Here is a 22,225-nt window from a genome sequence, read left to right as displayed (position 1 = left end):
CTCATTGCTTTATTGTATCTTTTTGTCAGTTGTACTTAATTTTCAACTAATTTAATACTGTTTTTCCCTTCATAAAAGTAATGTTCACTTCTAAACATTAGGAAGTAGAGGAAAATAAGAGGAAGAAAGCCCATTACCCCTAGCCCTACTAGTCAATGCCCAAATCTGTTTTTATATATTTCCTTTAGATAACTGTTTTATAATTGTCCCATGCACACAGTTGTGGAGCTTCTGATTTACTATACATACAGTCTGTGGTAGAGTATTGAACAAAATAGGTAGTCTTTATATTCAAAATATTGAAAGGTTAGTTTCCCAAGAAAGTTATTTTTGAAAATTAATTTGTTTTATAAGAAATACATAAATAGTATCTTTGCAAGGAACATAGGTAAGGTTTCAGTTTCTAAATCCTTCTCTTCCTAGTTTCCTAGCAGTAACCACTTTGAGCAGCTTGTAATTTTTTTCTGTGATTTTTGTATATATAATTATAAAGATAAAATGTTTTTTAAAAATGTAAAAACTGATACACAGTATTTGCAGTAACTTTTTATTCAGTTTGTTGGTATGTGCCAATCCATCTTAGTCTTTTACATTGCTTTCATTTTATTATTAAAATATAACTTAGCCATTTCCCATCATTGGACATTTAGAGTTCCAAGGTTTTTTTTTTTTGCTGTTGGAAACAGTGCTCCATCTGTTTGTACATGGCTCCTCATGCAAATGTGCAATTGTTTCTCTAAGGAAGATAAAAGGAAGTGGAATTATTAGATCATAGAAGATTATATGATTTTACCATTCTTAAAATTTACCATTGAATAATTTCTTATTTCACTTCCCTCCCAACTGACATTTTCTAATATTTTATTTTATCCTTCTTAAGTCTAACAAATTAATGTTTTTACTTGGTATGTCACTTTTAGCTTTTTAATCATGAAATGTTTTAAAAATACATGAAAGTAAACTAAATGAGTAATAAAATCCAATATTTTAATCCCTAATTTTCTACAGTTACCAACATTTTGTTAGATTCATCTGTTTCCTTTCTGTGCCTCCCTTCCTGCTAGAATATCATCACAAAGTCTAAATATGTCAAATGAATCTCCTACTGACGAGGTTTAATAAACACCATATTGTCATAGTATGACCAAATTAGCAGTAATTTCTTAATATTATTTAATACCTAGCCCATGTCAAAATCTCCTCTATTATTTAAAAAATGATGTTTATGCTTTAATTCTCTGATTTCAGGGTTATTGTTTCCTAGGAACCTAATTTTAAGTTGACAGTCATTTTCTCTCAATATCTTGAGGATAGATATATTTGCTGCCTCCTGGCTTCAATTGCTGATGTCGAGAAGACTCCTGATATTCTAATTCTCGTTCCTTTGGGTAAAGAATCCCTTCTTTATGACTACTCTTTAGATATTTATTGCCTTTAGTGTTCTGCAGTTTTATATTCTTGATCTGGGTTTATTGATCTCCCAGTGGATCTGAGATTATTTTTAACCAATTCTGGGAAATTTGCAGCTGCTATTTTATTGTTTTAGTACTTTGATAAAGTAAGAAATATACATCCAAAATCGTATAAAAGATATGTAACTGTAAAATATATACACTTTGACTATAAAGCAAACCTCTTGCTAACCTTTTCATGGGAGTAAAATAGGATATTTGAAGTATCTCAGAATATCCCCTGTCCCGCAGGCATTGCCACATGTAATCCCCTCTCCCTCCCTCCCTCCCTCCCTCCCTCCCTCTCTCTCTCTCTCTCTCTCTCTCTCTCTCTCTCTCTCTCTCTCTCTCTCTCTCTCTCTCTCTCTTTCCCAGAGATAATCACTATCTTGATTTTTATCACCTAAGGTACATCCCTAGAATACAGTCTTCTTTTCTCTTTTGATATTTATATGACCAGCATTCATATTTTATATGCCTTGCTTCTTTTGCTCAATATTGTTTGTGAGATTCATCTATGTTGTTGTAATGCATAGTCTTTCATTTTCATAGTTGTTATTTCTTCAAATAATTTTCCTTCTCCTTTCTCTCTTTCCCCTGTTCTTCTAGTACTCCCATTATGAGTTTGTTGATGTGAGTTCTGTATTTAAAAAGTATTTTTTTCTTCTGCTTTTTTGAAGACTTAAAGTTTGCCGGTTATTCTATTTCAGATGATCTTTTGAACTCCTAGTGAATTTTTTCAGTCATGTGCTTTCCAACTCTATAGAGTTTTCATTCTTTTTTTATTTTCTCCTTCAAGAGTTGGGTTCTTCATATATTGCCCAGGTTGTCTAGGCTCAAGTGATACTCCTGTCTCAGCCTCTTGAGTAGCTGAGATTGCAGGCGTGCACCACTGTGCCCAGTTTAGTTCTATTCAGTAGTGTCTCTTTATTGATTTTCTTGTTTTTTGATGTGCCACTGAAATCATACTTTTCTAATTTAATTATGGTTTTATTTAGTTTTTTGTTTATTTTATTTATTTATTTATTTTTTGCAGGGGTGGGGAGGGTGGGACCAGGGGTTGAACCCAGAGGCACTTAACCACTGAGCCACATCCACAGCTATTTTTAGTTTTTATTTTGAGACAGGGTCTCACTAAGTTGCTTAAGGCTTCCCTAAGTTGTTGCCACTGACTTTGAACTTGCAATCCTCCTGCCTCAGCTTCTTGAGCAGCTAGGATTATAGAAATGTGTCTGGCTCTGTTAGTTGTTTTTAAAATTGTGTTGTGACTCCTTTAATACCACTCTCTGTTAAAATCTATCATTCACTAGCTCTTGCAGGCAGTATTTTTTGCCTGCATTTTTTTCCTGGTACACCGGTTAAACTTTCCTATTTCTTTGCATAGCTTGTGATTTTGTTGTTGTTGTTGTTGTTTTTGGAAGCTGTGTAGTTACGTAATACTGTACCAGCTCTAGGTACTGATCTCCTGACTCCCTTCATCCCCTTCAAGAGTTTATTATTATTTGCTTATTAGTTTACTGGCTAGGTAGATTATTTATTGCAGTGTTGCTTCTTAGGGAAACAGATTTGGGTTCCCTAGCCACACCCAGGTTTTAAGATCCATTTGTTTTTGGCTGACTGCTTTGTTATTTTTAACAGTACCCTGGGACATGAAATAATTCTCTGCTATAACCAAACAGATCTTTGGGTCAGTTCTTGAAATTTGTTCAGACCCTAGGAGATCTCATGGTTTTTTTATTTCCTGGATCTCATCTACAAACTAGCCTAACCCTAACGTATATATTGGGACTTCAGTACAAATTTAAAAGGGGTAAAATAGGTATTGGTGCTGATACTTAGTCACTTTCCTTTTTTATTTATCAAACTGTCTAAAGCTACTGTGAGTCTGTTTTGTGACTTTGTATAATTTATATAATAACATACTTTTTGAAATGTGAGTCTAAGCAGTGGACAGCTTAGTGCTGTTTTTTTAAAATACTTTTTTTAGTTGTTGATTGACTTTAATTAATTAATTTATTTATATGTGGTGCTGAGAATCGAACCCAGTGCCTCACACATGTTAGGCAAGCACTCTACCCCTGAGCTATAACCCTAGCCCTAGTGCTAGTATTTATTTTTTAAAATGTTATTATTAACTGACATAACAATTTATTCCTTTTTTATCTCATTAATGGAATATGTGAGTGCTTAATATTTACTAGCAGCCTTGTTGTAGTTGCTTGTTTTACCATGATAAACAGGATGCACAGGCTGGGCCTGGTGGCATATACCTATAATTCAGCTCAGGAGCCGAGGCAGGAAGATTGAGAGTTCAAAGCCAGCCTCAGCAAAATGTGGGTCACTAAGCAACTCAATAAGACCCCGTCTCTAAGTAACTACAAAATAGGGCTGGGGATGTGGCTCAGTGTCCCTGAGTTCAATCCCCACTACCCGCCTCCTCAGCTCAAAATAAATAAATAAAATAAATGGGATGCACTAGTACCTTTTTGGCTCTATTCCAGTGAGAATAGACATTGAAGTAAACAACAATTTTATAGTTAAAAAACACTAGTTAAATAAAATATAAAGTATGTGGTATTATAATTATATTATAGATCTTTAAAAAACTTACAGTTTACAGTTCTATGTATATGGGATTTTAATGGGAATTTTAATGAGTCTATTCTAGATCACAGTATATATGTGTTTATGTTTATAAATAGCTTTTAATTATGTGTAATTACAGAGTACATATAATATAGTTGGCAGTGTAATTTCAATGCAACTATCATCGAAGTTGTATCACATGCGTTTATCTTATTAGATATTCAGCTATTAGGGGCTGGGGTTGTGGCCCAGTGGTTGCCTGGCATGTGTGAGGCACTGGATTCTATTCTCAACACCACATATAAATAAATGAATAAAATAAAGGCCCATCAACAACTAAAAAATACATATATTTTAAAAAAAGAAAATTAGCTATTAGATTGGCAGAATATTAAAGGATTAGTTAATTTGAATATGACAATCAAATACAATTTTTGCATTTGTACTCTTTTATTATTTATTTAAGGGAATACATGGCATATTTACTTTTGTGTGTTTTTTACTATGATAAAATATGTAATACCATCTTTTAGTATACAACTTAGTGGCATTATGTACATTCACAACATTGTGTAACCATTACTATTGTCTGTTTTCAGTTGTTTTTTGTTATCCTAAGCAGAAATTCTGTACCCATTAAATAGTTTAACTTTCCATTCCCCGCAACCCCCACTCAAAATGTCTCTATAAACTTGCCTTTTCTTGACACCACATACAAGTGGATTCATAAAATACTTGTCTTTTTGTGACTGACTTATTATTACTAAGTATAACATTTTCAGAATTCACTTATTTTATAGCATGCATCATAATCTGATTCCTTTTATGGCTTAATAATCCATCGTATTGGTATACCTTGTTTTGTTTATCCATTTGTTGAATTATTCCCACCTTTTGGCTATTGTGAAAGCTGCTGTGAACATCAGTGTGTAAATGTCAGTTCAGATCTTTGCTTTCAGTTCTTTGGGTATATAACTAGAAGTTGAATTACTGAACATATTCTAGTTCTGTGTTTAACTTTTTGATTAACTGCCAAATTAGTTTCCACAGTGGCAGTACTACTTTACATTCTTTTTTTTTTTTTAACAGTCCTAAACATAAAACCATGTATATAGCATTATATAATTGATGAGGAATTTTCAAGCCTAGTTTTGTGTGCAGTTTTAATTTTGTGCAGTTGCTATTTGGTATCTGAGATTTTTGGTGATGCAGTTCAGAGTTTGTCTGTGTTGTTATCATAAGTTACTTATGATACAGAGAAGAACAACTCAGGTAAAATTTTGCTGTGGAATTTAATTTTTGGGAAAGCAATGTCATTTTATTTGCGGGGGGCATTTTCATTTCACACCTAAGTATGTGACTTCTGTCTTGGAAAGGGCATGGATTTTGAAATTGGCAGTCTTTATTTTAAAGTTTAACTCTAAACTTTAGCCTCAGTTATGTGTTTTCTAAAGGGTTTATATTCTTTTCAACTCACTGTGAGGATTAAATAATAAGAAAATAAATAGTTTTTCTATAGAATTAATTACTGAATTAAAAACTGATCACTTCTATCCTAAGCACCCCGTACCAATCCAGGAAGTCATTAGCTTTACTTGCCTTTTTCATAAATAAAATGAATACCTTTGTATCTTGTTTCAACTTACTGTGTTTTACATTTATTTATTTATTTTAATATAAGTAGACTCACAAATAAAATTATTCTTCCCTATGAAAATTTGAGCCAGAGTATTAGGAGGGGAGAGAGTTTTTTTCAAATATTATTTTAAAAACTTAATTCAGAAAGATTACATTTGGAACTTTCTTTATACTTGAAATTCCCTAAAAGTTCATGTCTTTTCACATTTTTGAGAAATTAAGTTCTAGAACTTCTGAGTGTCTTATCCAAGATCATAGCTACTTAGTGGATGATATGAAGTGAAGTCTTTTTCTTTAAATTTCAGTGTTCTACTGTATCAGACTGATTAACCTGCTCTGTGGCATCTCTCCATGGTGCTAGAAGTGTGAAGATGTACCTGCTTTTGTATTAGGTGTACTTCTTTCTTCTTTGTCCCTTTTCTTCCATCTAAATGGAAAGATGCATAATCTTGTAAACTTTTTTAAAATTAAAAAGCAAATCTAATGAAACAAACATTATTATTACTGTGTGTATGTATGTGACTGCATGACCAATATGATTCTGCAACCTGTATACTCAGAAAAATGAGGAATAATATCCCATCTGATTCAAATGTATGGTATGTCAAGGTCATTGTACTGTCCTGTGTAACTAATTAAAACAAATAAAAAATACAAAAAAGCAAATGAATATTAAAAAGCAAAAACTTCAATGTGTCATCTTTTATTTATAGTAATATACTTTCTAGAAAGATTTGCAGGTCATAAACGCCAGTATATTATTTTCTTCCCATCCATAGATTCTTTCACTAAAACTCAAATAAAGCTGTAGTTAAGCAAAAGCTGGCTTATTGTCTAAGGTATTAAAAGAGCTTTGTAATGTTGTGAACAACCAATAAAAAAAAAAAGAATATTTTATGGTTTGAAAAAAAAATAAAAAAATTAAAAATGAGATTGATAAAAAAAAAAAATAAAAGTACAATCTGCACTCCTTTATTAGTTTAGTTTGGTTTCCTGTTGATAGAACCTGTATTTAAGCCTGTGTTTTCTAGAGGTATAGTTTTTGAATGGCCAGATTGGAAGATCCATTAGAAAATAACTGAATACTGCTACTTTTATATATGAAGGTATCTGATAGTGGCAAATCCAGGTCTGTAGCTCAGGAGTGCTATATTGTTTACCAATACATATTCAGTGTATTTCTTTCCTTGTTGTTGTTGTTGTGCTGGGGATTGAACCCACGGCCTTGTGCATGTGAGGCAAGCACTCTATCAATTGAGCTACCCAGCCCTCAGTGTACTTGTTTTTAGACACTTTAATTTTGAAGTAATTACAGAGTCACAGAAAGATACCATTTCTTTTTTTTTTTTGCGGGGGGGGGGGGGCGGTAATTACTAACAAAAGTCAAAAGTTTCTTGAGGGAAATGAAAACAATTTCTCTTTTTAAAGTTTGGCCATTTGATGTATGAAAATAATTTTTTTCAGCAATTCAGATAATACCAATTTTTCTAACAAAATATTAGTCATTTAGAGTTTGTTTTGTAATTTGACAACATCTCAATGTTCAAACTTTTTTTTTTTTGGTGAAGGAAATATCTGTATCTATACTTCTGTCTTTCTCTATATGGCTTAATAAATCTATATAGAGGTAAATATAGGGCTGGGATTGTGGATCAGTGGTAGAGTGCTTGCTTAGCACGGGCAGGATCCGGGTTCAATTCTCAGTACCACATAAAAATAAAAGCATTGTTGGGGCTGGAGATGTGGCTCAAGCGGTAGTGCGCTCTCTTGGTATGTGCATGGCGATGGGTTCGGTCCTTAGCACCACATACAAATAAAGATGTTGTGTCCGCCGAAAACTAAAAAATAAATATTAAAAAATTCTCTCTCTCTCTCTCTCTCTCAAAAATAAAATAAAATAAAGGCATTGTGTTGTGTCCATCTACAAAAAAGATTGACTTATTCTCTCTCCCTCTCAAAAAAAGTAAATGTATATAAATGCTAGTTTATATGTATATATAATACTCCTGTTTTTAAATGCTTAACTTTATAATAAGACATATTTCTGAGTTAACACATATTTACCTTATGGCTTATCTTAACTTAATGATTTCCCCGTTAATGGATGGTGTGTTGTTTGTAGTTTTCTATATTATGAACAGTGCTAAAGAACATAGCAACTGCTTGATGCATGTGTGTGTTTATGTAGAAATCTTCTTATTTGATATAAGGGAGTGGATTGTGAGGCAAAGGCTTCCTGAAAGGAATCCAGACAACCTCACTTAATAGCTGTGTAACTTAAGGCAAGGTAATAGATTACATTTCCTCCATCAAAGAGGGACTAGATTAGTGATAATCTCTACTTTTGAAGTGGAGGTATGAACTTCTTTGACAGATTAATAGGAAAAATAAAAGCTATTTTTGGTTGATTAAATAAAGAAGTTGATCATCTTTTCATCATTATTTCATAATCAAAATCTCTCATAATCAAAATCACTTGTAATTCTCCTGTGAGCTAAGCTTTTCTGTGGCAAGAGCTTGATATTAATGTGTAACACTAGATGATTAAAGTTTTATCTTTTTCAATTGGTTTCATGTAAATTGTGACATTTTTAGCATATTATAATACTTCTTTAGATAATATGGCAATTTTACTAGCTTTTAGGTCAGAGATAAGATTTTTTTTAGTGTTTTTAAAGCTTAAAGTGTTTCTTTATCTTATTTTCATAAAATAATTAGTAAAATAAATACTGCTGTAAGTTATTATTAAATGTTTTATCTAGAAAAAAGGAAGTTCTTTTATATTTCTGTTGAAATAAAAAAATTATTGCCAGGCCTTTTGTATTGCTATGCAAAATTTTTCAGAAATCTAAGATTAGAGCAGAAGTTAATATTCTCTTCCTCATCCATCCCACTCCACACACCCTATCCCACCCAATACCCCCTTCTATCAGGGAGTATCAGGAATTGAATCTAAGGGTGCTTCACAAGTGAGCCACATTTCTGGCCCTTTGTATTTTTTATTTTGAGACAGGGTCTTGCTACGTTGCCCAGACTGGCCTGGAATTTGCTGTCGTCCTTTGTCTCCTGTTGCTGGGATTATAGGCATGCCACACATGGCTTTTTCTAAATTTTTTGATGATGTCATTTTTTATTATTGGGTATGCTGTTTTCTCCAATAATAAACATTATCTTTTATGTTTCTTATGCAGGTCTTCAAAGTTCTACATTTTAGCTCTCAGTGCTGAACTTCCTTCTCCCTTAAATTATTATAAACTTTTGCTGCTGTTTAATAAACGTGAAGATGTCTCGAAGTCCTGATGCTAAGGAAGACCCTGTGGAATGCCCTCTTTGCATGGAGCCCTTGGAGATAGATGATATCAACTTTTTCCCTTGCACCTGTGGCTACCAGATTTGTCGATTTTGTTGGCATCGAATTCGCACTGATGAAAATGGACTTTGTCCTGCATGTAGAAAGGTAAATACTTCAAAATAACCTTATAGTTATTTAACTGTATAGTTTTTAAAATTTTTAACTTGACAGTTCTAACTGTATAGTTCTTTTCCCTCATGAATATGAGTAATTGGTTATAAACAGTCTACAAACCTCAGGTGAGATTATATGTAGCATTATATCTTTAAGAAATAGTGAGGGCTGGGGTTGTGGCTTAGTGGTAGAGTGCTTGCCTAGCATGTGTAAGGCCATGGGTTCTATTCTTAGCATTGCATATAAATAAATAAAGGTCTATTGACAACTAAAAAAATATTAAAAAAATAAAATAAAGGGCAAAATGAGATGGAAAGAACATTGCCCTGGGAGTCAGACCCAAGTCAAGGCTTTGTTGTTAACTAGCTATGTGACCTTTGTGAAGTTAAATAATCTTTCTGGTTGAGGAAATGGACAGTCGATGGGGCTTGCTGTTAAGAGATTAAGAATAAAGAAATGAATTTGGGTAGGGTGATATGAAACTGGAAAAACATGCTCTGTATTTTGTTGGGTTGTTCATTTAAATTTTCTAGTACAAAATAGGTGAGAAGTTAAGATTTTTACTGAAAGAAGTTAATAATGGCAGAGAAATTATGGTTCATAAGTTTGTAACTGCTTATTTGTTGAACCCTTGCTATAATTCTAGGCTGATATTACTATTTGCGTTTTATACTTGTCCCAGAGTCACCAACTTCTGAGTAGTAAATTTGGAATTTAGATATACTTTTGAGTATAAAGTCTTTTTTTTTTTCCCTGAAATACTGTGTTATTGAAAGCCCCTTCTAACTCTAAGAATGTGTGAGTTTTGATGTTCTGTGGATTTTGTTATTTTGAATAACAACTACAACACAGCTACAGTGTAATAAATAAACTATTAGGGTAGGTAGGACTGCTACATTTCCATTTAAAGGACTTTATTTGTGACCTTAGGGATTAAGATGTCTGTTATGTTATGAAATTTGTCTTCACTTTCATATTATACAATTCAAACTTTGTTTTTTTTTTAATTGCTTTTATTTTTTTAAATACACAACAATGGAATGTATCACAATCTTATTCATATCTCTGTATATAAAGTATGTTCACACCAATTCATGTCTTTATACATGTATTCTGGATAATGATGTCCATCACATTCCACCATCATTGCTAACCCCCTGCCCCCTCCCTTCCCCTCTCACCCCTCTGCCCTATCTAGAGTTCGTCTATTCCTCCCATGCTCGCTCTGCCTACCCCATTTATTTTCTAATTAACTGTTTCAAAGAACTTCTGGGTTTATTACTCCAAATTTTGAAAAAATCAAAACATGCTTTTCATATCTAGAATTTAGAAAATAAACTACTTCTAACCTTTTTACCTGAGGATTTATAAGAAATTTCAGAAACTGATGCATAATTCACTTCTGTTTATTTTTAAAAATCAAATGGGCACATATTTTATGTCACATAAATAAAAAATCTATTTAAATGTTAATATAGTTCATATATTTGTATATTACATATATTGTACATATTACATAATATGTAATATATCTATAGCATGTATTTATATAGAAATGTGAATAGAAAGGTAAGTGAAAACTTTAGCATTGCTTTAGTCAAAAAATATACATTTTTATGAATTTTAAGTATTTAGTCATATTTTTAAAATCAACCATTCAAAAGTCATATTGAACTCTTTCAAGGTGACTTTTAGGATCACTCAAGATTCTAAGAAGTGTGAATTTGGTTGACTTCACAAAGTCATTATTAGATTGGGAGAAGCTCATCAGTGGGACATGAGCTGAATGTGTCTTGTCAGAGACTAGTAAGTCTTTAGTCTCTGAAGACCAGCCACACTGGCTGTGTTTACACAGAGGGTTATCACAAATGTTACTAGATGTCTGAAGAGGGCAGGGAAGCTGCAGTTTACATGTAATCCAGTTCTGTAGGAAGAGGGCCTACAGAGGCCACTCTGTAAGGTAGCTTGTCAAGATAGTGTGAGTAAACTTGGAGTTGCAAGTGGGGAGATGGTTGAAGCAAGCTCTGGTTTTGGCTCACAAGAGGAAACGTGCCCTTCTGCAGGAAGGTTTAAGAGCTTTGAAAAACAAAAACCAAGAAAGTTTAGTGTTGCTCTTTGTCCTAGTTACTAAACAGATTATTTGGTCAATTTTATTTATTTATTTATTTTTAATTTTTTAAATTTTTTTTAGTTATAGTTGGACACAGTACCTTTATTTTATTCGTATATTTTTATGTGGTGCTGAGGCTCGAACCCAGGGTCTTGCAGGTGAGAGGCGGGTGCTCTACCGCTGACCCACAACCCCAGCCCAACTTGGTCATTTTTAGTATTTCCTTTTATCTCCCCCCTCCACCCCCAAGCTTTTTTTCTTTTTTTCCTCATGGTGCTGGGGATCAAACCCAGGTTCTTGTGCATGCTAAGCATATACTCTACCACTGAGTTATATCCACAGCCTTAACTGCCTTTGTGTGTCCACTTAGTGCAGCATTTCTAAGAAAAATACCTGGTGGGAAACAGGAGATGTGGGGGAACATAGGTGGTGCATTGACATAGTATCATGTAATATTCACTCACATGAAAACCAGAGACTGAATAAGGAAGTGTGGGCTTCAACAGAAATGTTACTGTTTTCATCTGAAGATAATAGAAGATATTGTCTCCATGAAACAAGAACAAGACAGTATAAAAAAGAACATTCAATGAACAATAACCATAGTTATTGTTTTTAGTAGAATATTTTTTAAAATTTAATATTTTTAGTTGTTGATAGACCTTTTTATCTATCTATCTATCTATCTATCTATCTATCTATCTATCTATCTATCTATCTATCTGCCCTGCTGAGAATCGAACCCAGTGCGTCACACATGCTAGGCAAGCACTCTACCACTGAGCTATAACTCTAGCCCCAATAACTATAGTTATTAAAAATTAAAATACAGTAGCAGAAATAACTTAATGAAAGTGTTGGAAGATGAGGTGGAGAAGATCTTTGAGAAAGCATTAAAAAAAAAGATATGGAATATTTGAGAAAAATTAAGCGTATTTGAGGAGCAATCAAAGAGGTCAAATACCAAATATTAGTACTCTGAAAGAGAATATAGAGATACAGGGGGGAAATAATTATCAAATATATGATGGAAGAGTATTTCCTAGAACCAAAAGTCATGTTTCCTGATGAATAGGCCTTTCAAGTACCTAGCATTAACTTTTATTTTGAAATATCAGAATACTGAAGATAACAGAAGTTCTATGAATTTGCAGAGCAGAAAAACATATGAAAGACCAAGAATCGGGATTGTTTCAGATTCTGATCTTTGTTATCCATCTGTAAAATAAAAATTATGGTCTTCTGTAATGTTGATTTAAGAGATCAAAATGAAAATTATAAGGGCTGAGGATGTGGCTCAAGCAGTAACGCGCTCGTCTGGCATGCGAGGGGCGCTGGGTTCGATCCTCAGTGCCACATAAAAATAAAATAAAGATGTTGTGTCCACCAAAAACTGAAAAATAAATATTAAAAAATTCTCTCTCTCTCAAAAAAATGAAAATTATAAATTATTTTGAATCAGTAATTGTAAAGTGACTTATCATAATATCTAGAGTGAAGCCTAAATGATATGTAAAGGAAAAGTTAAAGATGTAAATGTATTAGAAAACAGAAGAAAAATTAGCAAACAGAACAAAAATTAGCAAACTTATTTTAAAGTTTTGAAATCAGAAAAGAAAAAAAGCTCTGGTATGGTGGAAGGCAGGGGAGTAAACAGAATTTAGTGAAATAGGAAGAAAAAGTTCAGTAAAAGAGCTGATTCTCTAAAAAGACCAAAACAATCAAATTCTTGGAAAGTCTGATAAAAGTAAACATCACAAGTAAAGAGCATTTGGAATCAAAGCAAGAACATAACACATGGGGAAGAAATTAAATGATTACAGTAGACCCAGGTTAATTAGTAATTTGATATGTGTTTCATCTTTGTGCTTTTTTTGGTACTTATTGTATAAGTTTTATACTAGTGTGTACTCAACTCCAAATACCTTCAAGAGATTAAAATCATCCAGTCAGGTAGATAAGATTGGAAGAAGATAATACATGTACGGAAAAGTGAGTAGAGACAAGAAAGTTTTGAGAGGCAGAGTTGAGAAAAAACTCAAATGAGGAAGACTATGTGGTTGATTGAGGAATTGAACTTTCTTTAATAGATCTTAGCCATTTGGGCCCTGGAATTAAAATGCAAGAAATAATTTTCATCTGAAAAACATACTTTTTAAAGAAAATGTTGCTAAATTTCCAATTTTAGTTAGTAATTTAGTATTTATTTGGCAAATACTTACTGAACTTTTAAAAAGAGCCATGCTCTATTATTTTATATTTGATCCTGGAATCCTAAGGATCATGCAAAAGTCAGGTCACTGAGCCAGATGTTTTGTTGCCCCCTACTCACAAGTTGGAACATGCCAAATAGGACCAATTAACTAAGAGGTTCAGATTTTGTGATGTTTTAATCAAATGGCATGGGTGCCAACATCGTTTTTAGATGACTAGGTATGTAGTTTTTTGATGATATAAGCTATGAAGAGTATACAATTTTCTTTAAAAGCAGCAGGTTAAATTTGAAAGTAGGCATAAAAAGGAAAGAATCAGGTTGTTGGAGAACTTAAGGTAATAACTAGTAGAAGTTGAGGAACATAAAAGGAAATCTCACTTTGTAAATTGCTGTCATCATTGTTCTGGATATGTTCACAAGTTTGAGGGGTTTTGTTTGTTATTTACTTACATATGAAGAGAGGAAAATAATTTCATATTAAAGGCATTAGTAAGGATTTAGGTTTCTGGATAGTCTCTTCATTATTCTCTGTTCCTACTTTTTTTCTTATTGGCATAATTTTTGTTGTCCTCCACTTCCATATTCTGATAGGCAAAGTGTCCAGCCAATTCTGGTTCTTATTCCTTGCAATCTCTTCATATCCAGTTTTTAATATTATTGCATTTAATGTTCATCTTCCATTTTTCATTAGCAATATTTATTAGTGATAATAAATGACTTTGGTTATGGGCAGGATTGCTAACTCTTACAAAAACTCTCTGGCTAAAGTACTGTAATTTCTGTTTTACAGATGAGGAGACTGAGGCAGAGAGGTCACATGACCTCAGGGTGGGCTAGGGTTCAAAGCCAGGCATTCAGACTCCACAGCTCTTATTTGGACTCCTGTAGCCCTGACATTAGCAGCAGGAATGAAAATAATGCCATAATTTTGAGAAGCAAAAGATAAAGACACAAAACAGTGAAATTCTTAGCTTATTGAGGGATTTATTATGTGCCAGGCACAGTAAGAATAGCTTTTTTAGTGTTACTTTGTCTTTACATCAACCTTTAAGATTATTTTCATTTTACATATGAGGATACTGAGACATAGAGTTTAACTTGCCCATTACTACCTGACTGCTGTTAAAACTAAATTCAGACTCCTGAGTCCAGTATCTAGATATTACTATTTGCTATTTCTCTCACTATCAGACTGAGGATGTATTAAAGAAAAAAGCATATAACTTTATTAATCTTTTAGCATGTGGTAGATTTTATTATGTATTTGTTGATTATAATATGTAAATCCCATATTTAGATAAGAGAATGTATATTCTTTTCCTCTTATGCATTACCTTAGAAGCTTCTTATAAACTGCTTGCTGTGCACTGTGGCAAATACCAAGACTGGGTGTTAGTGGTATTGTGGTCACTTAGAACCTTTGATATTTTAATGCTAAAAGTGGTCTGTGCTAAGTTCCAAAATGAAGTATCTTAATAACTATTTTATTTGATATTTAACTTATTACGTAAAAACAATTTAATCTATTAAAAAAAAAAGGAAATTAGAACAACCTTATACCCGCCATCCAGAATTGGACATTTGTTATTTATTCAGTTTTTTATTTATTTAATGCTAATGTCTGTGTTTTATGCTTAAAGCCATATCCAGAAGATCCAGCAGTTTACAAACCCCTCTCCCAGGAAGAATTACAAAGGATAAAGAATGAGAAAAAACAGAAACAAAATGAGAGAAAACAGAAAATATCAGAAAATCGCAAACATTTGGCTAGTGTACGTGTTGTACAAAAAAACCTCGTCTTTGTTGTAGGTCTGTCCCAGCGCCTAGCTGACCCAGAGGTGAGTACTCTTCCCGTTTTCTTTGTCAACTTGACATTTTTCTTGTGTGTTTGCTGTTTTGGAAATGATAGTTGACCCTATTTACCTGTAGGATCCCTCTGAATATATGAAACCTTGGAGAACATAAGAAATGACATTTTAATAATAGCTAAGGAACCAGTGACCATTTATGATCTTAGGCAAATGTTTCATCTCTTTCTTGGCCTCAGTTTCTTTGGTTGTAAAATTAAGGAGGCGAACTAGATTTCTGAAGTTCCCTTTACTCTGCAAATGAATAATGGTTCTATTTTTGCCCTTAATAGTAACATGTGACATGAATACTCTGATTCTTTCCTCTTTTCTGTACCTGTGTTAAGGACCAACAATGGAGATGCAGTTATTTGAACCGACTAGAGATCATAATGACCTTTTTTTTTTAATTCTACCCTAAATAGTAATTTTTATTTTTATTTATAACTGCTACAGTACTATGTCACTCTCCTTTATTTATTCATTATAATATAATTTTAGGAAAAGGAGGATAATTTGATTAAGTGCAGTAAAGGACCAAGTTATTTGTTACTCATTTGGGGCAGGATAGATTTTTACTTTTTTGTTTACTACCTCTTTTTCTTTCCTTCCACCACTAGCCTGATTGACATATTATTGAGTTTATATTTATTTTTTTTGAGGCCCATGAATATGCATATGCAAATTTTAAATTTCTTATATACTATGAAGGGCTGACTAGATTGTTGGGATGGCAAGTAGAAACTGACTGACAGCCAGAGTATTCAGTAGGAGAGAGTTGGATTTTGGGAATCTTCCAAAAGGACTCCTTGAAAGTGGTTGAAGTAGTATTCTTTGTAGTGTCAATCAGAAGGAGAATTGTAGCAAATGTGCCTAAGGAAGAAGGAATATTTGAACTTGGCTTGAAGCTCCCAGAAAGGGAATAGATTGTAGCTCAGTGAAAGAGCTTATACTTAGCATGTATAGGCCCTGGATTCAGTCCTCTCCTGCACAAAGCAAAACAAAAATACCCCAGAAAGAGGAACTATAAGGAGCCTCATATCTGTGTGTAAAAATTAATTTAAAATAGTTATTTATTGATAGTGAGTTTGTTATGTGTTGAGAGTATAAAGGACTTCAGAATCAATACAGGAGAAAGTCAGGGAGACATTATTAAGGAGAATCTTATGGTCAGTAAACATGGAGGCAACTCAAGAATTACTAGGACCCTAGGTCTAGTGATCCTGACAGTAGTGGGCTACATGATATGCAGAAAACCAGGTTCTTTCCAGAGCCAAAGAGGTGAGCGAACAACTCAACTGTAGTAACTATATATGTTGAGAGCTTATTTTAGAACTATGACTCAACTTTTCAGCAGCTAATTCTTCAATTTCCTAAGCTTCTATTTTCTGCTTACTCCTTAGGCAGACAAAAATCCCACCTCTCCCTTAACCATTTCCTTGAACATGGCTACAATTTTGCAGTAAACCTTCTCTCTCTTAACACTGCCTCTTTTCCTACTTGAGGGCACTTCATATTTTCTACTCCTGATCTTACTGATTAGAATCTAATTTTCTGAAACTGCTACTCTAATAAATTAATGGAACATTTATCTTGATTTGAGAGCTCTTGGATATGAATGTACTTGTTTTTGTTACTATGTCTTGGGTCTACTCAATTCTAGTTTTGGGGACATATGGAACAGACACAAAGGTAGATGAAATTAAGTCATAGCTCAACTCTGATATTTGGATTATAGGTTTCCAATCTCTTTTGAGTCTGTGATTTGTAAGAGGTTTTTATTTACTTACAGAGATTCTTTATTTTTACTTCAAATAACTTCAGATTAATCTGAAGAACTGTTACACAAAAGGAAATCAATCTTGGTGGTAACTACGTGGAGATAGCACTTTATCAGGAATCTAAATATACCTATAAAAATCACTAGTTTTACACTTTTAAAAATCATTATTGCTAATAGTGAGATTCATTTTCTTAAAACTTTTAATTCATTTTCTTAAAACATTTGTTTTTAAGACCAGAGACAGTGCTTTTTAAAAATCAAATACTACTAATTCTTTGTGTCTTTTAAAAATCTCTTTAATTTATTTGTATAACTTTATCATAAGTTTTTGGAAAACTTAAAGTTGGCTTCACTAGAAAACTCAAAGAAATTTCAAATTGTCAGAGTTACTTTCAAATCACAGACGATCCCTGTAGCTTACATATCTTTGAGTAATTTGCTATGTCAACAAATTCTGGTTAACAAAACAGGTGAGAAATAAAGCTTATTTTGAAAATAATTTTTGCACACTAGAAAGCTTTATACTAAGATTGTAAAGTGTATTCATTTATTTATTTCTGTCGTCAATAGAAAAACGTTTTTGAAGCCATGGTAATTAGTGTCAACGATTAGATTAGAGGTAATGATGAAAAAATTTTAAGTTTACAAATTTTAGATTTGGAGAGACTTACTTCATTAATTGTACAAATTAATTTCCTGGATATATAGCATGTGCTAGGGAGCTTTGATATTGGGGATAATTTAGATAGCAAGCCCTACTAATTCTACCCTTAACAGTCTTGCAGTCTAAAGGGGAGACAGAATTTAAGTGCTTATATGTGTGTTGAACACTTATAAATAAGGAAGTATACAGCTTTTTGGGAACATGTAACAGCAGGGTGCTAAGCTAGTATAGAGATTTACAAAAAAACTCCTTGAAAAAAGAATGATTTATATAGGCTTAAAGACCTAATAAGCCTGTCTTAACTAGGGACAGTAGCATCCCAGACATGTGTGGTAGCCCCAGAGAGCATTTTGTTTGAGGAATTAAAAGATTGTTTAGACACAGCCATTTTATCTTAAAAATGAGAAACTGAAGCAAAGAAAGGTTGAGTGATTTGCCTGTGGTCATAGAGCTCCTATTCTAGTGTATTCTGTATTGATGATTGGTCTATTATTATCCATTTATTCATTTATCCACTCAGCCATCCATGAAATTTTTGTTTTTCTCTGTAGTGTCTGTGAACACTTAACTATGTTTCCAAAGAACATATAGCAAGACAATTTAGTCATTAGGCATGCTATTGGGCATTTATAATTTTGTCACATAATTATATTTTAATTATATTGTATGTTCTTTGTTAATGCTAAAAGAGACCCACTGTGAAGAAAATGTATGATACTGAATACCTAAATAATGAGCTGATAAACAGCATACTCTGTCTACTTCCCATATCCTTTCTTTATTCAATAGAACACTATTTTGCTGGTTGTTTAGGCAGAATATGGAGTGTTCAAATTAATATAAAAAGTTTAAATTCTTGGTATTTCCCTTGCATGGGCAGCCTATTCCATATTAATATATTGCTGTCACTTGGAGGTTCACCAGTTCTGTATTCCATATAGTTGTTTGTTCACTGCTAACACCAATTTTTCAGTAAACATGTCAGTAAGTAATATGCCAGGCACTATGTAAAATATGATAAACAAGATAGTTCCTGCTTTTTTACAAAAATAACAGTATGGCATGAGAAGTACTATGTGCTATGGAGGCACAAGGGATAGCACCTGATCTCGCAGGGGAGGTGTATCCTCCTCTGCTATCTTTGGGGTAAAGTGCTCCTGGCACACAAACTATCCAAAGAGACTTCTATCTACAGTCTGATTTGTTTGACCGGAATACTAGAGAGGAATGGTGAGAAAAATGGTAGGCAAGGTAAGTGGCAGTGTCATAAAGGGCTTTCTAACTATGCTTAAGGAAGGAATTTTCACTTTATCCTAAAGGCAGCAGGAAGCTGTTGAGTGTTTTTAAGAACAGAGTGACACGGCTAAATATGTGCTTTGAAAATATCATTCTGGCTGCATTGTGGACATGTCAGTGTAATTATGTACCATTCTTGTGTTGTTATGAAGGTTATCATACCCAAATGTTTGCCAGAAACTATTTCTATAAATGAGTGGTCTTCAACTTTATCAAAAAACTGATATGTATTATAGCCCTTTACTTTAATAAAATGACTTCTTTTTTTATTGGTTGTTCAAAACATTACAAAGCTCATGATATATCATGTTTCATATATTTGACTCAAGTGGGTTATGAACTCCCATTTTTACCCCAAATACAAATTGCAGAATCACATCGGTTACACACTCACATTTTTACATAAAGGCATATTAGTGACTGTTGTATTCTGCTACCTTTCCTATCCCCTACTATCCCCCCTCCACTCCCCTCCCATCTTCCCTCTCTACCTCATCTGCTGTTGTTCAATTCTCTCCCTTGTTTCCCCCCCTTTTCCCTCACAACCTCTTATATGTAATTTTGTGTAACATTGAGGGTCTCCTACCATTTCCATATGCTTTGCCTTCTCTCTCCCTTTGTCTCCCCCCACTCGTCTCTGTTTAATGTTAATCTTTTTCTCATGCTCTTCCTCCCTGTTGTTCTTAGTTGCTCTCTTTATATCAAAGAAGACATTTGGCATTTGCTTTTTAAGGATTGGCTAGCTTCGCTTAGCATAATCTGTTCTAATGCCATCCATTTCCCTGCAAATTCCGTGATTTTTGTCATAAAATGACTTCTTGATAATATGTTTCCCCATGTAATTTGAAAGAAAATATGTATATAAAGGAGAAATAAAAGGAAAATAATCAGAAATTTATAGCTACACATAAGTGCTTGGGCACCACTACTCTAGAACCTTTTTTCAAGGTACAGTCTCAGGGCCTCTAGCAGGGAGCTTACTATGAAGACACTCAGGCTGTGCATTAGATTTACTGGATCTGAATATGCACTTCAACTAGTTCCTCAAAGGACTTGTATGTGTATTTGAGCTCTTGAAGTACTATTTTTTACACTACAAAATAGAGTAATAAGATGCTTGGCCTCCTACTTGTAGTCTCACTGAATGTGATGACCACAAATGCAGCTTGCTAAAGGTATATGCATTGGCAACTTGGGTACCGTGAAATGCCAATAATGTGATTTTTGTGAAGCAACTCTTAGTAAAATTGCACATACAACATGCGTAGTCTTCCTTTAATAACATTATCTGTACATTTAGCGCATGTCAAAACTGGGGAAATACTTAGAGTTTGTTTCTAGAGTCCATTATAAATAGGCTTTTTAAAAAATATATTTTTAGTTGTCAGTGAACCTTTATTTTATTTGTTTATATTCAGTGTTGAGACTCAAACCCAGTACCTCATACATGCTAGGCAAGTGCTGTACCACTGAGCAACAAACCCAGCCCATAAATAGGCTTCTTAATTTCATTAATGTCTTAGAGAACATTCACACATTGTGCAGGATGGCTGTTTTGCAGGACTAGCTTAAGTCTTATAAGACACTCCTGACTTCCATCCACTGAATGTCCTTAATGTCTCCCAATGAGCTACCCCTCAACCCTGAGACTTTATTATAAGCAACCTGAGGGTCATTATATTAGTTACTGTTTTTATCTTATCCCTAAAAGGATTTGGGTGAAAAAATATTGAAGACCTATTAATCCATTAGAATTGGCTGTAACAAGCGTAACAATTTTACTTATATGAGCACCTAAAATGAAATATGTTGAAATTAATTAGTTATATTAACTTGAAGATTGTTAAGAATTAATGACACCAGCCATAGACTGTTTACTTTAAGCTTTGATTCTATCAGATATAGAACATATTTAAATTATAAGTATGTGAGCATATTATCAAATACAACTGGAAAGAGAAGTATTCTGCACCAACTTGAACAGGTGTATGCAGAAAACTTTCAATGGGAGAGAGCTTGTTGTTTGGAGAGAGTGCAGCAACAGTAGGGCTATAGTTAATTTCTAGGGAACAACAAAATTTAATGTTGAGTAACAAATCATGGAAGAGTATTTTGTGTCAAATTCGCATACTGATCAAATTAGCCAAGGTTAAGTAAGTTTGTAAGAGAAGGTAAAAGAATGCATGTGATAATTACAAAAAAAAAAAAAAAAGGGAGAGGTAAGTATGAAGGGAAGTAGCCACCAAGAAGTAACCATGTAATCGAGAGAGAGAAAAAGTATAACTCCCCCCCCCCCCCCGCAATGTAATTTACCAGAAAAAGCACAGGGTGGGTTGGGGGGTAGTGTGGGAAAATTTGGGAGACAATTGAAAAATTGTAAACTTGATGGACATTGAAAACTACACAGCAATAAATCATAAAGCATGGAACATTGAGGGGACACTGTTATTGTATTTGGAATTTGTAACTTATAAACAATGTCTTAATATAAAATACATAGATGTATGAGTAAAGATTGTCTTATATCTGTTTTTTGTTTCTGTCTATGCTCTTAAGACATAATTTCAGTCACTGTATTGAGAATAATTTCTTATAAGGATCATCTGTTAATGACAGTGCAGTTAAGATAACTTGATCTGTTTTGTGTTTTAGGATACTATGACAATAAGAACCCATAGATCATCAGTGCAGATATTAGAAAAAATAATAGATAATACCAAAGTTAGCCTCAGTTTCTATCAGTTGGTAAAAAAAAAAAGAGTAGCTTTTTAGACTTCATTTTAGATTTTCTGTAGGTTAGCTATATAAGTAACAATTAGGGAGTAATAACATTTGTTAGAAAAAAATTACCTTTTTCCTTTTAATGACAAAGTATGGTGAATGTCCCTATTATAAGGATAAAATTGATGAAAATGGGGACAGTTTATACCTTATTTCTTCTTCTTTTATAGGTTTTAAAACGACCAGAATATTTTGGGAAGTTTGGTAAAATACATAAAGTTGTCATCAATAATAGCACATCATATGCAGGCTCACAGGTAACTAATTATAGGGATTTTTGCCTTTCCTCCCTATGGTCTGGGCTTGACCTGGGCTGTTCAGAAGGAGAATTTACTTTCTGTTATTAGAAAGCTTGAGGGTCAAAGATGTAAGGAGTGTAGTGACCTCT

At 33.3% G+C, this 22,225-nt stretch overlaps 1 protein-coding gene across 9 annotated transcripts in view; it reads left to right on the top strand.

The window, feature by feature from the left end:
• Cnot4 (CCR4-NOT transcription complex subunit 4) overlaps positions 1-22,225 on the top strand; it is a 153,457-nt gene that overhangs the window by 51,367 nt on the left and 79,865 nt on the right. For all 9 annotated transcript variants that reach the window (XM_078040575.1, XM_005332400.3, XM_005332398.3 and 6 more), the window contains 3 exons: positions 8,867-9,132; positions 15,107-15,304; positions 22,008-22,094. In XM_078040575.1, coding sequence (XP_077896701.1) covers positions 8,959-9,132; positions 15,107-15,304; positions 22,008-22,094 — 459 coding nt within the window. In that variant the 5' untranslated portion in view covers positions 8,867-8,958. The remainder of the gene's footprint in view (positions 1-8,866; positions 9,133-15,106; positions 15,305-22,007; positions 22,095-22,225) is intronic.

The sequence above is a fragment of the Ictidomys tridecemlineatus genome, chromosome 2, assembly GCF_052094955.1.
Source record: "Ictidomys tridecemlineatus isolate mIctTri1 chromosome 2, mIctTri1.hap1, whole genome shotgun sequence".
NCBI classification, from domain to species: domain Eukaryota; kingdom Metazoa; phylum Chordata; class Mammalia; order Rodentia; family Sciuridae; genus Ictidomys; species Ictidomys tridecemlineatus.
This window is presented reverse-complemented; position numbering and strand designations above follow the sequence as displayed.